At 36.7% G+C, this 17,179-nt stretch overlaps 2 protein-coding genes across 6 annotated transcripts in view; both read right to left on the bottom strand.

The window, feature by feature from the left end:
- Positions 1-11,574, bottom strand: part of LOC145278044 (uncharacterized) — a 171,082-nt gene extending 159,508 nt beyond the window's left edge. For all 5 annotated transcript variants that reach the window (XM_080130267.1, XM_080130266.1, XM_080130269.1 and 2 more), the window contains exon 1: positions 11,339-11,574. The gene's annotated coding sequence lies outside the window, so the exon portion shown is untranslated. The remainder of the gene's footprint in view (positions 1-11,338) is intronic.
- A 2,895-nt stretch (positions 11,575-14,469) lies between these two features.
- LOC145278277 (uncharacterized) lies at positions 14,470-14,853 on the bottom strand. Its single transcript, XM_080130570.1, has one exon. It carries the CDS (start codon positions 14,851-14,853, stop codon positions 14,470-14,472), a length of 384 nt encoding a protein of 127 aa, XP_079986696.1.
- Between the last annotated feature and the right edge of the window lie 2,326 nt (positions 14,854-17,179).

Genomic DNA, 17,179 nt, shown 5'->3' with positions numbered 1-17,179 from the left:
CACCGGCTTCCTTTCTAGGGCAATTGCTCTTGACATATCAAAGACCTTTGATAGAGTATGGCATAAAGGCCTACTTCACAAGATCTCTAGCTACGATATAGCTGGAAATGTTTTCTCAATTATTCAATCATTTCTCTCTGATAGGTTCATAAGTATAGTGGTTGATGGGCAGAAATTAGAAGCTCACAGTCTTAATGTTGGAGTTCTTCAGGGGTTCATCCTGGGCCCAACTCTCTTGATCTACATCAATGATCTTCCAAATAACATCCTAAGATCATTTGTAGACATTTATGCTGACCACACTACCATCTATGGCAACACATCAAAGGCCATAAATGACAAAGTTCTCTCTGATTCTCTCTTCTCTGATCTTGAGCACGTGGTAAAATGAGGAAAGAGGTAGCTGGTTAATTTTAATGCATCTAAAACCAAGCTTCTATCTTTACATCATCAACGCTCTGATCCCCATCTGGCATCAGTGAAATAATGGCTCTTGTTTTGGGGAGGCTCCTTTTTTTTGACAAGCTTCTAGGTTGACCTTTACTCCTGATCTGAAATGGAACACGTACATCAAATTCGTTGCCAAGGTTGCTGGAAAAACGCTGTGATCCTTCTACCGCTCCAGTAAATATCTTACTGGTCTCCCCATCGCCAAACTTTCACGAAAAACACTCGTCTAGCTGAAACCATTATCAATAATTTCCCCCCACTCTTTATCTGCGCCTAAACCTAAAAGTATAAATTCCATGAACAAAGCTTCTTTCTTAGAATTGCACGCCTGTGGAATTCTCTTCTGTTTGCCTGCTTTCCAGCTGACTACAATTTGGTCATCTTCAAGTCCAACGTAAACAAATTCTTGATGAGCCGTCCTCTTAAGTAATCCAATTTACCAAATTTCCACTACCAACGATTACTACGACATTGTCCTTTTGACTTCTGTACACTCTTTAACCCTTATCCTCGAGTGACCTCCACGCCTTGATAAGTGGTGATTCCTATGTAAAAAAAAAAAAGGCAAAAGCAATAAAGGGCTATAGTAGATGGGTTGCTTCTTATTGATTTATGCCGGGGTTTTTTTTGGATAAGATTGTAATTCTGAATCAATCCCAAACTAGTCCAATTGCCAAATCTCATTTGATTCAGGAACTGGATAACTTTCGGATTACAATCCGATTGTTATCCAATGTAATCCACAGTGATCGCACTCAAAGAGAATTTTCATTGATCCTGTGTGATGTTACAACCAAAACGAAAACAGCTGCCCAGACAGGATTTGCAGTGATCTGATGGACCGAAATGTCTTGATGAAGTAGAAGCATTGCAGTACAGTACAAAAATGATATATCTCCAAAAATGAAAGCAAAACTTGCTAAATTGTGCAACTGGTAAAACCAAACAGGAAAACCCATGTAAAAAAATTAATTTATTGGACTTAAGGAGTCGGATAAAAAATTCCGACTCTTAGTACTCTTGGAAATCCGACTCCAACTAAAACCTCTGATGCTCTCTGACTCGACTTCCTGGAAAGTAGTAGAGTATCCGCAGGACTGTTAAAAGGTAAATTTAACGAGATTGCCGATTAATAGAAGATTTTCACCAAAGGCACATCCTCACAAATATACGGCACAATCACGTTGACACACCGGTTCTCACCAGATCACTGAAGTTAAGCAACGTTGAACCTGGCCAGTACAAGATGGGTGACGATTTGTGAAGGTTAGGCACAGTATGTACCTTCTGGGAAGGTTGGGTGTGGGACCAGCACCCTCACCCTGTAAAAAAAACTCCTCGCTACAAAAACATCTACAAAAGTTGTAGATGGCCTATGCCCCTCCAGGGGCTCAAAGGCTATGGATGGACATCCTCACATACATAAAAATATAGAAATAACTCTGGAAAATAGACATTTGACAAAGAACTCAAAATCACTGTATTAAGATGAAATAACATTTATTTACATGGTTGGTTTGGTTGTTTTTGTTTTATATCAACCCTTTTCAGGTTATTTAATGCTGAATCTAGTTATTTTGAATAAAAAATTTTTAATAGAATTTTTTTTTTTCAAGTCGGTTTCTATTTAGCCTATAGTTGGGACCCTAACAGGTACTACCATTCCGGGTCAGAGTGGACCTGGGAGCAACGGCAATTAAAGCGCGGCTCCACACTCCCCAAAGCCTCACCATCGGATATAGTTTAAGGTCATATCAAGGACCTTATTTATATATTAGAAATATTAATTCAAATCATTCCAACGTAAGTGTTTTCTTGTAACAAGAGTTCATTATGCAGGATTAGCTAAATGATGATCTCGTGAGAATAGCATGAAGTTTAAGATTACTGATTTTTATGAACAGAGTGTCACACATGGCTTGAAATGAATGTGAATAAGCAATTATTAAACCATGTAAGCGAAATGCGTGCATGTATTCATCACATAAGAAAAAAAGTTTCTTTTCTTGGTCTTTTGCCCAGAAGCAAAGTGTAGTACCTGGTCTGATACTATACTTCACCTTTTCTGACCTTGATCAGTGGAGGAGAAATCTTTCTAGATTGAGGCAATTTTTATTTTTGTTTCTATCCAAATTGCCCCTTTTGGGGGAGCTGGACTTTTTTTCCACATTAAAAACTGGCCTTGTGTCTAACTGCCCTTGTGGAGAGGCAAGTAAATAGGAACAGTAGTTCGAAATAACATTGTTAAAAGAAGAATTAATTCTTGCTCGAAGTGGTAATTTTCCATGATGAGAATTAAGGTACATATGTATGGCATGCAAATTCAAGACGGGATTTTAACGCCTCCTAGTGGTGGAGTTTCATTGACATCCAGTCTTGGGGAAGACGAGAAAACTGGAATAAAAACTGGAATGACCCGATTTGATTTTCACGGCAAATCCTTATATAACGATATTCTCGAATGTTCCAGCCTGTTTGCTGTATCATTCCATACGGAAACGTAATATAGTTCCTTTGTTTCATGCGGTCAAATCACAACGTTGTGTGCTTACGCATTCTGATACACGGTGTTGAAAACGATGATTGCTATGAAAATGTTTATCCCGAAGATTTGTTCCGGCTGTATGTAGCAGTCGCTACAGACCTTTATTATCCAATGTATTCCATATTGTTCTCATTGGTGGCCATATTTGTTTTTGTGTGCGCATACAAAAACAAACATGTCGACCAGTGAAAACAGTAGGAAATACATTGGATAATAAAGATTTTAATATCCTAAAAACTACCTGTCGGTGACAATTTTAAATGTTAAACTCGTTCAAAACAGAGTCGAATATCTTTAAAAATCAACTTTTTAAAAGTAATTCTCCAGCTGGTACTCTAGCGCAAATTGACCAGTACGTACTAATCAAAAATGTCACATTCCAAAAATAATATAAATTGATCAAGTAAATTTTTATATACAGAGTTTTACTTTGTTATATTTTCAGATTCTCCAATGGCTTCAAGCACGTTAAAACGTCAAGGATGCCTCAACAAGGCCAATTCTTTCTGCTATGTGTATGGGGACTTCACAACAGTTGCATAGCATCGAACCATCATTTCTCTTCTCAGAACCGCCTACTTTCACTATTTGGACTGTAAAATTGATTCCCAGGTATTAGTGCTGCTAAACTCAAAGAGGGCATCTTTGTCAGACCTCAAATCAAGGAAGTGCTGATTTTGAGGAGCTTCTTAACTTAAAGGAAAGGAACTGAGAGCATGGGAAGCATTCAAGTCGGTCTGTAGTGAATTCCTTGGTAACACATGTGTACCAGATTACCAAGCCCGTGTTAAGAAGTTGTTAAAGTCTTATGAGGATATGGTGTACCGAATGTCACTCAAAATTCATTTTCTCCATTCCTACTTCAACTTCATCCCGCCAAACGTTGGAGCAGTGAGTGATGAGCATGGAGAAAGATTCCACCAAGACATTACGAAGATGGAGAATAACTATCAAGGCAAATGGAACCCTGTCATGGTGGGAGACTTCTGTTGGATACGCTTGCGTGACATTCCAGAGGCAAAATACACCAGATATTCTAAGAAAACACACTTTTGACTGTCTGTAGTACTATGAATTGTGTAATTGTGTCATCCAACTATATTGATTCAATTAGTGTTCTTTATCTGTCCTGATTTATCTGTTATAAGCTGCTGCAACTCTTGAAATATTCACATTCTGTTTATATAAACATCAAACTATTCAAAATCCAGAAAACTAGAGGTGATAGAGCAAAACTATTTATAGATTTGAATTCAGCACACCCAAATTAACAAAAAAACAACTATCCTCATTCTTGCCTCAGACCAACAATTTATTTTTGTAAACTAGTGTTATCAAATTAGCCGATTACTGATAATTGGCTGATTAATAGATTTTCTTAATGGTGATTTATCAGCAAATTGTGTTGTCATAAATGATAGTAATATTAATTATATTGGAAAGGAAGACAAGTTAACTCACTCTTTTGCTTGCCAGTGACAATTTAGCAAAGAGACATGCATCACTAAACCATATTATCAAATAACAGGCATGACGTGCTGTTAACATGTAGACTTTTACAACTGCACCGAATTTGAGGCAAATAGATGGTTTAGATAATGTATATTTTATTGAGATAACTTACTAATTACATACCAGACTTAAGTAATTTAAATACGTAAAAAATTAACGAAATATTAAAAACAACAAGCTTCAACCATTATGGTAACCAGTTTCTGCTGGAAGTATTTTTATGGCAATCCTAAGAATAAGAATACAGTTACTTGCAAGTTATGTCAAACCATCACATCAAAGGGTAGCAAATTTGCAAAAAATTTTACGATGACTAATATGTTAGACCATCTTAGAAAGGGTTGTTCAAAAGAAGCAAAAGTTGCAGATAAAAAAAAAAAAAAAAATGAATATTCAGGGACAGATAATTCCAGAAACAAGTGGCAGCAACTACGAGCCTCCAGTAAAACACCAAATTACTACAGAATCAATATTGGCCAAAAAGATAATTTGAGATATTTATGATCACAGGTCACAAGAGATCCAATATCTGATAAGAGAAACGATTGCTGTTGATATTAAACTATATTGTGTAACATTTGACATTCGATTTAATAGGTTTGTTGCAAAACTTTGTTCAAATTACAGCATTCCATCAAAAAAGTACTTCACTGCAAAATAATTTGATATATTTACAAAAGTAAAACAAAAATTCAACTGTTCCTTGCTGAAATAGCAGCATTTCATGAACTACATACATTTGGACAACTTCGACAGATAATGCTCTTTTTCCAAGTTTGACAGGTCATTAGTTTTCAAATGACTTTCAACAGTGCAGAACTATGCTTAGAGTTGTTCCATTTCCTGGCACACACACACAGTTGCAATAATAAGTGGAGAATCGCACAATGTTTTGGATGAGTATAAAATCTTCAATAAAGTTTTCTTAGTCTTGCAGAATTCAGTAACAAATATGGTTGCTGATGTCAGAGAATGTGATTTAGAATAACTATCATACATTGTAACTCAGGCTGTGAAGACAACCATTACATCATTTAACAGAAATACAGTTTCTCACTTTAATCGCTTTCTATTAGCAATTAGTAAATTAACTGAAATACAGGATCAGCTTAATTTGAAAAAAAAAAAACTCATTCAAGATAGAATTCAACATATATGATAATATGTACAAATTTAACTCTGAGGTTATTTTGGTCAAAAGCTGTCCATTCTAATTCTAATATTTCTGACCTTAGTGGAATCCTTACCATTGATAAACAATTCAGGGTATCAATCGAAACCAGATTTTCATCCTATCTAAATGATAAAATCTTGTGTATATCTACTTTCCTAGATCCATGATTCAAATATTAATTTTAAAAGATTGGCATAGAAAACATATTCAGAATTGGATCCTACATCTACTTTTCACTGATGATCAGCCATATACACTAATCTGTTTAGGGTGAAGAAGTACAAACGTGTGTAAATTACAACATGGCAATTTGGAAACCAACTGACAAAAAAGTAATCTGTAAAAATATCACAAAAGATGCTTTCATCACTCCTGGTATAAAAAGACAATAGGAAGTAAAAGTACAATTATTTCAAATCTAATTTCGGCCTTCATTTTTTAAGTGTGAAAAGTGAACATTGCATCATTTCTAATAGCAAAATTGCACTGATGGACAATTTTTAAAGTATCATCAAATAAAACGACAGTAAATATGAACATTCAATATAATTCTATACATAATGATTATTATGCCTATGTTTTAAATAATTCCAGCTACAACTTACTTCATTATGAATCGATAAAAATGCTATGTTCAATTTTGGTGGCAAAAATAAAGTACCAAATGTCAATCATATACTAATTTCAAAATCATATCACAAACACTATTATAACATCTGGAATTTTGCATGCCTAATCAATATATATTGTAGAATGCTATATCCAAATATCAACTCTTTACACCATGGACTTCTTAGATAGTATCCTCAAGAAAATGTAATAATTTTATGTAGTATTTTTCACTTGGTTTATCATGGCGATGTAATTAAGTGCATGTTCAACATCAATTTAATTTTAAGAAAAGTAAAAACTGCATATTATCAACAATAGAGTTCTTTATAAAATTGGTATTTCTTTGCGATTCTGTTGAATTCTTCGCTTGGCACAGATCACATTCGTCCATTTGAGGTGGTTCCCTCAACCCCTTCCCTAGTCAAACACATATAAAGAAAAAAACTTCAGTTGTCCTTCATCAATGCTTGTGGCAAAAATCACTTGTTTTGCATAGTTTATTAAATTGTTAGGTGAAAGTATAGACTAGTTGGAAAAAACACTCCTCCAAATGTTATGAAATGGGTTTTTGAAAATGTTCTGTTTTTTATTGTTTTAACATTTTTATTTTATTTTTGTATTGGCTTTGTTCAAGTTAATGCTGTGATTACAAATGATTACAAATTATTTCTAGTTTGTGCGAACCGCTCTGCTTTATGTTGAAAAAGCAGAAAAAAGTTCCTTCTGATTAATGTTTACCAGTTTTAAAAAACTAAACGAACTTAGCTGTTTTTCAGAAGACAGAATATTTGTTATCTGATAAACATTAATCAGAAAGGACGATTTGCAGAAACCGGAAATTTTTAATAAGAGATTCATTCATTTTTTTTATACGAGAATTTGCGATGCTATAAAATTCCTACTTAAAAACTTTCCAATGGGGACTTGTTCAAAAAGTTGTCCAGTTACTGAGTCCATTTAAAAAAAAAAAAAAATCACTAAAGAAGCAAGTTGCAGAGCTTCAACCATATCAATGATACCACAATTTTAGCTTTGAGGTTATTTTTTTCAAAAGCTGTCCAATCTAATTCTGATATTTCATACTTTAATGGAATCCTTACCAATGGAAACAAGATTTGGATCCTATCTAAATGATAAAAACTTGTGTTTACTTTCCAAGATCTAAGATTCACATTTAAATTTCAAAAGAATGGCATAGAAAACGCTAAGAATTGGATTCTACATCTACTTTCTATTGATGATAATGAAGCAGAATCGGCAGGATACACTTTTTCAAGCTTTGTTTGGGGTCAAGAGGATCAAAGTGAAAGTAAAACAGTATCTCTTTTTAACCTATTTGATGAATTAGCTTCAAATAAGCCTACAGTAAAAAAAAAAAAAAAAAAAAAAAAAAAAAAAAAAAAAAAAAAAAAAAATCAAAATTTATGGCAGGTAGAAGCTCAGTTAAACCTGGAGACTGCAACTAAAACACAAATACAAGAATCACAATCTAAACTCAAAAGGAATAAATCCCTTATGGTTAAGTGCACAAAAGAACTTGATCATTACATAGCTTTACAACTACTCGCAAGAGGTGATGATCCATTTCAGTGGTGGAAGTAGACAAAGGAGATCTTGCCACTGTTGAGTAAACTGGCTTCAAAATATTTAAGCGCACCATCTTATCTTGGAAGATATGAGGCTCTTTAGTACAGGTGGTAATGTGTATGAACCTCTGAGGAACAGGCTGTGTCATAAAAATAGAGAAAGTTTAATGTTTCTATACATTACAACTTAAAAGTATTTAACTTTAAATACTGAGGAGACTATGAGAACAGAGGAGACAGGCAGCTAGAATAGAAGAGGAAGTAGAGCAGCAGCAGGTGCAGAACTTCAGTTTATAGTTATTCACTTAAAGAATTATAATTTGTACTTTGTAGTTGGTTTGTAATTTCTTTTTCTTATCTAATTGTTTAATTATATTCATTTAAGAATTAGAAATTGTATCTTGTAATTTTATTTAATAAAGACAAAAAGTCATAATAGTGGCCAGATACTTAACAAATGTTAAGTTAAATTAGCAGTTACTATGTTAATGTGTCAAAGCTATCTGATGAGTCAGTTGGCCGTGATGAAATGATTTAAAGTAATAGGAAAGAGAAAAGGAAATAATCGACCGATTAATCGGTAGATTTGTCTATTAGGCTGATTACCTGCCGATTAATCGGTACACATTTAATTATAATTTATAAAACTGATCAGAGAAGTTTTGAATACGATTTTCTCGACCCCTGAAACTCACGGCTATTAATTAATCAATCCAGACTTCTAATGTCTCAGCTAATGCCCCCTCCCCTTGATTTTCTTGATTTTACAAGAATTCTAAAATTTAAGGATATATAAATTATCTTGGTGCACGTATGGAAGCGGTACCCACCCCCTCTGTATTTTTTTTTTTTTTTTTTTTTTAGAATACAATGTTGTTTATTTTACTCTTTGAAAAGAAAAAAAAAAAAACTTTGGTAAATTTTTACGACGTGCCCCAGCCCTAGCGTATTATAAACACCCTCAACCTCCCCATGTTAAGAAAGAACGGCTTTCGGAATACCCCCCCCCAACCTCGAAAGCCGTTCTTAACATGGGGTGGTTGAGGGTGTTCATACTACACTGGAGCAGTGGAACACTGGGGGGTAGGGGGGGCACGTCGTAAAAAATACCGAAACTTTAACAAATCATAATACGCACAGATATCATTCAAAATGTTGTTGAAGTAAATGTTTTTAACTCTGCGAGGAAAAAAAAAAAGTAAATTTTTAGATTAGGTCCACCTCCACAATTTTCTTTTAAATGACGACTTTTAGAGGTTTTCGACTATGCTGAATACGGAAATCGCATTGAAATTTTGCAGAAATAAGTAGTTATCGAGATATAAAAAGTTGTTTTATACATTATATTCTTTGGCGGCCATCTTTGTTACGCACGTGCGCGCGCGCCAGAAACAAATCTACGCGGTTAAAGATGGCCGCCAAAGAATACAATGCATAAAACAACTTTTTATATCTCGATAACTACTTATTTCTGCAATATTTCAATGCGATTTCCGTATTCAGCATAGTCGAAAACCTCTCCAAGTCGTCAGTTAAAAGAAAATTGTGGAGGTGGACCTAATCTAAAAAAATACCCCAAAAAAAAAAAAAAAAAAAAAAAAAAAAATACGGAAGTCATTTGAAGATGTTAAACTCGTACAGACGTACACTTATTGTACAAATTCGAAATAAAAAGTTCGTGTTTTTCTTTTGTTTAATAATTAAGAGGGAAAAAAATTAAAAAATCAGAATAAAAAAAAACAACAAAAAAAAACATTAGAAACAATCTCTAGTGGACTTAGTAAACTATTTTGTAGACAACATAACTCCAAATCGTAAACAACTGGATAAATGTTTACTTTTCAACACTCACCTTTAAAATGACTTTTAGAAAGTTTCAAATCTGTTGAAAACGAGGTGCTAGTGCACTTTTTTAATTCAATTGTAAGGTTAAAGAATAGAATAGGTACAAAACACCCTCCCCTGGCCCTCCCCATGTTAAGAATGGCTTTTTCTTAAATAATATAGTTATTATTTCAACACGGATCAATAAGTGCACTAGTACAGAAAACGAATATCGGGTTTGTATTACTGTACACATAGATGCGACAAAGTTGTCAAAAAACAAATATATAACAAATAAATGTTATCAAAGGCAAGATAAGTTACTTTTCTACCAAACTGGATATATTTTTCGTGTTTTTATTCAATGTAACATGTTTATTCAGCTCGAAAACCATACAGTGTTTACTGATGTATTGGAACATTCAAGATGGCGTCTGATTCTCTCTTTAACACGGTAAGTTTGGGAAAAGGTGTTATAAATAAAAAACCGGATAAAATACTGTTAAAAACTCGCTCAATATATGTTACCGTGAAATAGGTTGACATATATTCGGCGGGTTTTTAATAGTATTTTGCATAGTTTTTTTATTTATAACACCTTTTCCCAAACTTACGGTGTTAAAGAGAGAATCAGACGCCATCTTGAATGTTCCAATACATCAGTAAACACTGTATGGTTTTCGAGCTGAATAAACATGTTACATTGAATAAAAACACGAAAAATATATCCAGTTTGGTAGAAAAGTAACTTATCTTGCCTTTGATAACATTTATTTGTTATATATTTGTTTTTTGACAACTTTTTCGAATCTATGTGTGCAGTAATACAAACCCCGAATATCAAATTCAAATTTAGGGCAGACAAATAGTTTTCTGGACATCAAGACATTGTTTTCACATGTATTACTTAATGAATTTCAGTGGCCGTCGCCATTCTTAAGATGGGTACGGGGTGTTTTGTAACACGCATGATGCGCGTGTTCATTTTTTGGAGGGGGCATGGGGCATGGCCGCCAGTGAAAACATAAGGCATTACATTGGATAAAAGTCTTAATATCCAGAAAACTACGATGAAGATAGAGTTACAGTTAAAGTGTACAAAAAATATATACTAAACATTGTTATAATCGTTAGGTTTACCCCCCCCCCTTTACACACGTACACATGGCCGAAGATGATGCTTCTTGTTATGTTTGTTGTCCATGGCGATAAACTTTTTCTTTTTACTCAAAAGCAACTCGATGAATGTTCGTATTTTTTTTTTTTTTTTTTTTTTGATATATTACTATTTTCGACATGACAATTAAGTACGTAATATTGTTTTTGTTTAAAACGACATTTTTTTTTTTAAATCGAGGTGTCAACAAGCACAAAAAAAAAAAAACTACTTGATCGAGTTACGTAATTTTTGGAATACGATATCTTCGTTCCGTGACGAGTACGTATATAATACAAACTTTTCTGTATCTTCTTTATTCTTAATTGCCGTTATAAAGTGATAATTTGAATAAGCACCCATTTTTTTAATAAACAGTGCAAAAAAAGAAAAAGAAAGTTAACTTCAGATTAGTAATACAACTTTTTACGTACACACAATCATAATAATAATACTAATAATAATAATACGAAACTTACCAACGTGATTAGTGTACACGACAAAAATAAAGAGAGAGAGAGACGCCTTGTTGTATCAATTTGTAACAATGAACAAAGCAAAGAAAAATTGAGGTTAAAAACTGATGGCCATTAGCAATGTTGATACGTCAAGAGTAAAACTTTTTTCACAGGTGGATAGCAATAATAGAAACTTGCGAAGATAAGTCACATGGGCAGTAACTCTGACGTTACAACCGGTGTTCGGACAAAATGTCACCACAATAAATATGCACACTTAAGTTAACGTAAAAAATTTTTAAATAGTATTTTCAGGTTAAATTGAAGTTTTACGATATCTTTTTTTATTATTAAATTATTAAGTGAAAGTACAGAATAGTTACAAAACACTATCCCCTCCTCACGTTAAGAATAGCTTTCTAAATAATAAGGTTATTATTTCAGTACAGTAATATAAGTGGTAATTACTAGGGCTGTGACAGCAGAATCTGAGAATATTCTTTTCATTGTTTTGACTCTCGAGTATATATCCGACACAATTAGATACAGTTAATCAACCGAGAACCACATCACTCTATATAAAAGCATATAAGATATCAACGGATACACACTCGAGAGTCAAAACAATGAAAAGAATATGCTTCTTTTTAAAAAATTTTTTTATTACATTTTCACCCCAAACAAGGCACATTGCCACTTTGGTGTAGGGGGCTACTATCAGGGTCAGCAACTACGGGGGCACTATGTAGGGATTTGGGCAGCAAGATGTCGGTTCACATTGCACTTGAACTTCTGCATGTCAGTACAGTTAGGGAAGCATGATCCTGGAATGGAATTCCAGAGTCTAGCGGTTCTAGGGAAGAAACTACTGGAATAGAAGGATCTTTTGCATCTAGGGATCTCTACTGTGTGGGGGTGGGATTTAGCTGCCTGCCGGGTTTGTCGAGGGTGTCTGCGACGTGGGGGCACAAGTGTCTGCAGTTCGTCAGAGCACTCACCATTAAAATACTTGTAGAACAAGCAGAGGGATGCAACGTTTCGTCGATGGGACAGAGGCTGAAGCTTAGATGCCAGTTCAGGGCCTATCAGATTGGCGACTCTTTTTTGAACCTTGTCTAGGAGCGAGAGACTAGTAGTAGACGCACCAGCCCAGATGTGACAACAATACTCCATACATGGGCGAATGGTTGCCTTATAGAGGTACAGGATACTTTCAGGTGTCAGTAGTTTTCTAGCACGGTAGAGAGAGCCTACCTTTTTTGCAGCGGCCCTGGCAATGTTTTCAATATAATTGTTCCAGCTCATGTTTCCTGTGAAAGTTAGGCCAAGCAGTTTGAAAGATGTACTCTCAGACAGGGAGTCACTGGCCATTGCTATTGGTGGCAGAGAAGGTTTGCTGTTGTCCTAGCCCTAGTAATTACTACCAAAAGTTAAAAAAAAAAAAAAAGTGGCAATTATTATCAAAAGTAAAAATAAATAAAATAAATAAAGAAAATTAGAATTGATTTTTTATATTCCAATTTTTTAAATAATTACTGACATATCTATTCTATTTCTTCTTGGCATATACTTAAGATATAGGAACATTACATAACAATGAATGACAGCAGGACACAAGTGTTTGGTTTTTCATATTACGATGTACATGAGATCTTTTTATTAACTCCGCCATGACAGTGCACTCCTCTCCTCCACTCATGGAGACTTCAGGTCAAGGATAGATCGGCGGTGGCGGCGGCTCCCACTCATATCCGAGTATTTGGTCCTGTCGCTTGTCACCAGCCTCCTATCTTTGGGATGAATGCTTGTGTTTGACATGGCTGTTGAGTCCGAATCTATGATGGAAAAGTCATGGACAGTATTCACAGGGTAAGAGGGGACGAGATCGTTCTTGTCGCTTTTTTCTTCTTCTCCTCCTAGCCTCTTCAATTTCTTTCCTTCTCTCCCCAAAGTCCACGGTGCTGCACCTCTCCACATCTTTTTGTCCCTGGCAAATTCTTCCCACAAGGACAGGTCAATATTTGTTAGAGCTAGGGTGCGCTTGAATTCATCTTTGTAACACATTTTTGGGGCTCCCCATGGCCTCATACCCTACACCAATTTTCCATACAGCATTTTCTTGGGGAGCCTTGAATTATCCATCCTGTAGATATGTCCCACTCAGCAGAAGTGGTGGTGAATGATAGTTGCCTCTACGCTGGTCACTGAGGCTCATTCCAGGACTTCAACATTGGTGGTGCGGCACTCCCAGGAGATTTTTAAAACTTGCCTTAGTTTGGTTTGCTAGAAGCGTTCCAGATTTTTATATTGCTTTTATACAGTGTCCATGTCTCACATCCATATAAGAGCATACTGCCCGAAACACCATTATTTTGGTGGTCATCCTTAGTGCGTGGTTATTGAAAACGCAGCAGCTGAGTCATCCAATGGCAGAGTGGGCTACCTTGATCCTGTTCTCCACGTCCTTCTTGCATGAGGGAGCAGATGTTAGGATACTCCCTAAGTAGGGGAACTGGTTCACTTTTTTTAGTGGTTGGTCGTTAATTGTGGTGGTAAAGTTTGGGATTATCAGTCTTGGTGGATGTTGGATGAGGGTCTTTGTCTTGTCCATGTTGACCTGCATCCCAAAGCGTTTATAGGCAGAGTTATATGCATATGCTAATAACTGCAGGTTCTTTGCTGTCTGATCTGAGGTTGCATTGTCATCAGCATACTGCAGTTCTGACACTGCACACAAGTTTGTCTTCGTTCTGGTGCAGAGTCAAGCAAGGTTGAAAATGCCTCCGCCCATACAGAATCATAGGTTAATCATGGGTGTTTTTAGGGGGATATTCTTGAGCATTGCTGCCATGTAGAGCGAGAAGCACATGGGAGCCAGAACACAACTTGCTTCAGGCCGTTGTTGATGAGGAATGGTCCTGAGAGAGAGAGTTCCAATGACAAACTCTTTTAATCCTTCAGTCATGGAGGGTGCGCACCAGTTTGACAAAGTCTGACGGACAACTGTACCTTGTGAGGACAGCTCACATGGTATGTCGTGGCACTTTGTCAAAGGCTTGTTTCAGATCCCAGAAAATGAACATGATGGACTGTTGTTGTTCAAGGCTCTTCTCTTATAGTTGTCCCACACAGAAGATCATATCGGAGGAGGGTCAAAAGCCACATTGGGACTTTGGTAGGACATCTTCTGTGAGGATGAGGAGGCAGTCAAGGAGAATCTGGGCAAAAATCTTATTCGTGATGCTTAGTAGTGATATTTCCCAATAGTTATTGCAGTTCTCCCTGTCCCCCTTCTTAAAGATGGTAATGATGTTAGCATCGCGGAAATCACTGGGGAGGGTCTTGGTTTCCCATATTTTCAATTTGAGGAGCATTAAGCAGTTCCTCTGCTTGGAGCCACTATGAGTGAAGAGTTCCAGCAGGATGTTGTCTGGTCCTGGAGCTTTGCCAGGCTTCATGCACTTCAGGGCCTTGTTGAAGTCCTGGGTAGAGGGTGGTAGTACCATCCAGTGACAGATGGAATGCTGTGGAGTCATTTGCAGGAGATCATCTGGAGTGTTGGCGTGATTCTTCAAAGTGAGACCTCCATCTGTTTAGGATACCCTCGCTATCTATGATGGTTGTGGCCCCATCTGCATCCTTTAGGCTGCTTACTGACGACCATGTGAGGCCGAATATCTCTTTTGTTGCTGCATAAAAGCTGCGTATGTCACGTTGGTCAGTGAAACTCTGTATCTCTGCAGCTTTTCTTTGCCATCAAGTGTTCTGGGCTTCATGGCAATCTGCTACAGCTAACTTATGAGCACGTTTGTTAGCAGCTGTAGGTTGGTTCTCCAAAGTCAAAAGTGCTCATCGCTTGGCTTCAATGAGAAGAGAGACGGTAGTGTCATCCTCATCGAACCAGTCCTGCTATTTCTTGATGGGGCAACCCAGTGTCTCCTCTGTGGCATCGGTCATGGCATCTCTGAGGGTGGTCCAGTGGTGCTCTACCATGGCCTGAACCCCAGGATCTGTGAGGTACCATTCATAGGCTTCTCTGAAGTTCTGTGCCAGCTGTGGGTTGTGGAGTTTGCTACAGTCAAAGTGTTGGTATGATACGCTATTAGGTATCCTTCTGGGTGGTCAAAGGGTCATCATGGAGAGTTGGGAGATGAGGAGACTGTGGTCTGTCCAAAAGTCGTTCACACCAGACATCCCACCAGACATGAATCAGGTGATGCTGATATCTCCTTGGTCTCAGGCTCTGGTCAAGACATAGTCCAGTAAGTGCCAGTGTTTAGATCGGGGGTATCTCCACATGGTCTTCTGTCGTTTTGGTAACTGGAAGATGGTGTTGGTTACCTAATGTTCTCTTTCTCTTGTTTCAACTGCATTAGTGGGATGGTTTGCCAACTGCAGTAAGCTGACCAAACGGATTTGCCATGTCCGATGTTTACCTCATCTTTTCTAGGAGGCCTCCCCATGTGGAGTGGGCTGTGATGGTCCTCAATAGGCCAGCCCAGTCATGATTTTAGCTGCCGAACTCTGGTATCACAACACGTCACCAGGGAGCGATCATCTTTGAGCAGTCGCCTGAGTGTAGCCGCGAGCTAAGGGCATCCAGCTATCCAGGCCTGCCCCCTTCACCCATGGTGCTGTCACCTCAGGACTTGATTTTTTTTTTTGTGTAATAAAGATGAAGAGACAGAGGAAATGACAGAACGCCAGTCGCTAGGTATATTGTTTTGGGTGGTCGTGGCTGAGCAACAGCCATGCACACACATTTGGCTCACATTGCTTTCCAATCCCTTGAATTAGAAATCAGAAAAATCGAAATCGGAATTGGTATCAGAATCGGAAAAATATGTGCCTATTTTTTAATACCAAAAAAAACGATTCCTTTATTTATCTTTTTTTTTTTTAATTGATTTTGTTTGAAACAAAATCTTCCACTGCTGGTAGAAATAATAAAATAATAAATATTTATTGATCTTAAACTACCAGTAAAGCTAAAAGCTATAAATCACCCTCACAAGTTTGTTTTTACATTTCGAGAAAATATATGCACATTTAACACATGTTTTTACTGTAATCCTGACATAATAACAACTTTATTGTTAAATATTTAGAGATTTATAAAGACTCGGAATCGGTAATTGTATCGGAATCAGAAAATATATTGGAATCGTCCCATCACTACTTGAGAAGTGGTTCTCCTTGCCGCATTTGTAGCATGCCTTGCCCCAAACAGGGCATTGTTTTCAACCTTTTGGGTGCGTCTTGCATCTGCAACGCTTGCAAATATCATCGTTAATTTTTGTCTTACTTAGCAGCAGTAATTTTAGGGATGACACAGATTTGAATTTAGGTGATTTGTGTGGTCTCTGCCAGTCGGAAGTGGTTCGATACTCTGGCAGTAGATTCCAGAGTCAAAGAACATTTGGTTAAGTCATCCAAAGTTGGCAGGGAATTAATCTCTGCCAATATTTTGCTCTGGTGGGAGGTGCCTCGTAATCCAGCAATGATTTTGGACTTAACCATATCCTCGGAGAATTGCGTTGTACATTGTTGGTTACTACAACCACATTGTCCATCAAAAGCACAGAGCATCGCTTATGATTACAGCCAGGAAATGAAATATGTAATAATCTCCCCATCATTCTGCTTCATCACAAAGAATTGTTTATGGTATATCTCAGGATGGACGGCTTTCACTGCAACTGTTTTAATATACTCAAGTAGTTGTTCTTCTGTGGCAGTATTCATGGATAGCATTTCATTAAGGGATGAACTGCATGCAGACAATTGCTCATTTTGGGTTTCGGTAGGGTTGGTGAGCCATACTATTTCCTTGTAGCATAACCACATATCTTGGAATATAAC

Source organism: Euprymna scolopes, chromosome 6 (genome assembly GCF_053919585.1).
Source record: "Euprymna scolopes isolate OS-2025 chromosome 6, ASM5391958v1, whole genome shotgun sequence".
Lineage (NCBI taxonomy): Eukaryota > Metazoa > Mollusca > Cephalopoda > Sepiida > Sepiolidae > Euprymna > Euprymna scolopes.
Note: the sequence above shows the minus strand (reverse complement) of the source record. Positions and strands in the feature narration are given on the sequence as shown.

Excerpts from the sequence above, each read along its gene's own strand:
- LOC145278277 (XM_080130570.1), bottom strand. The coding sequence starts at position 14,853 with ATGACTCCACAGCATTCCATCTGTCACTGGATGGTACTACCACCCTCT.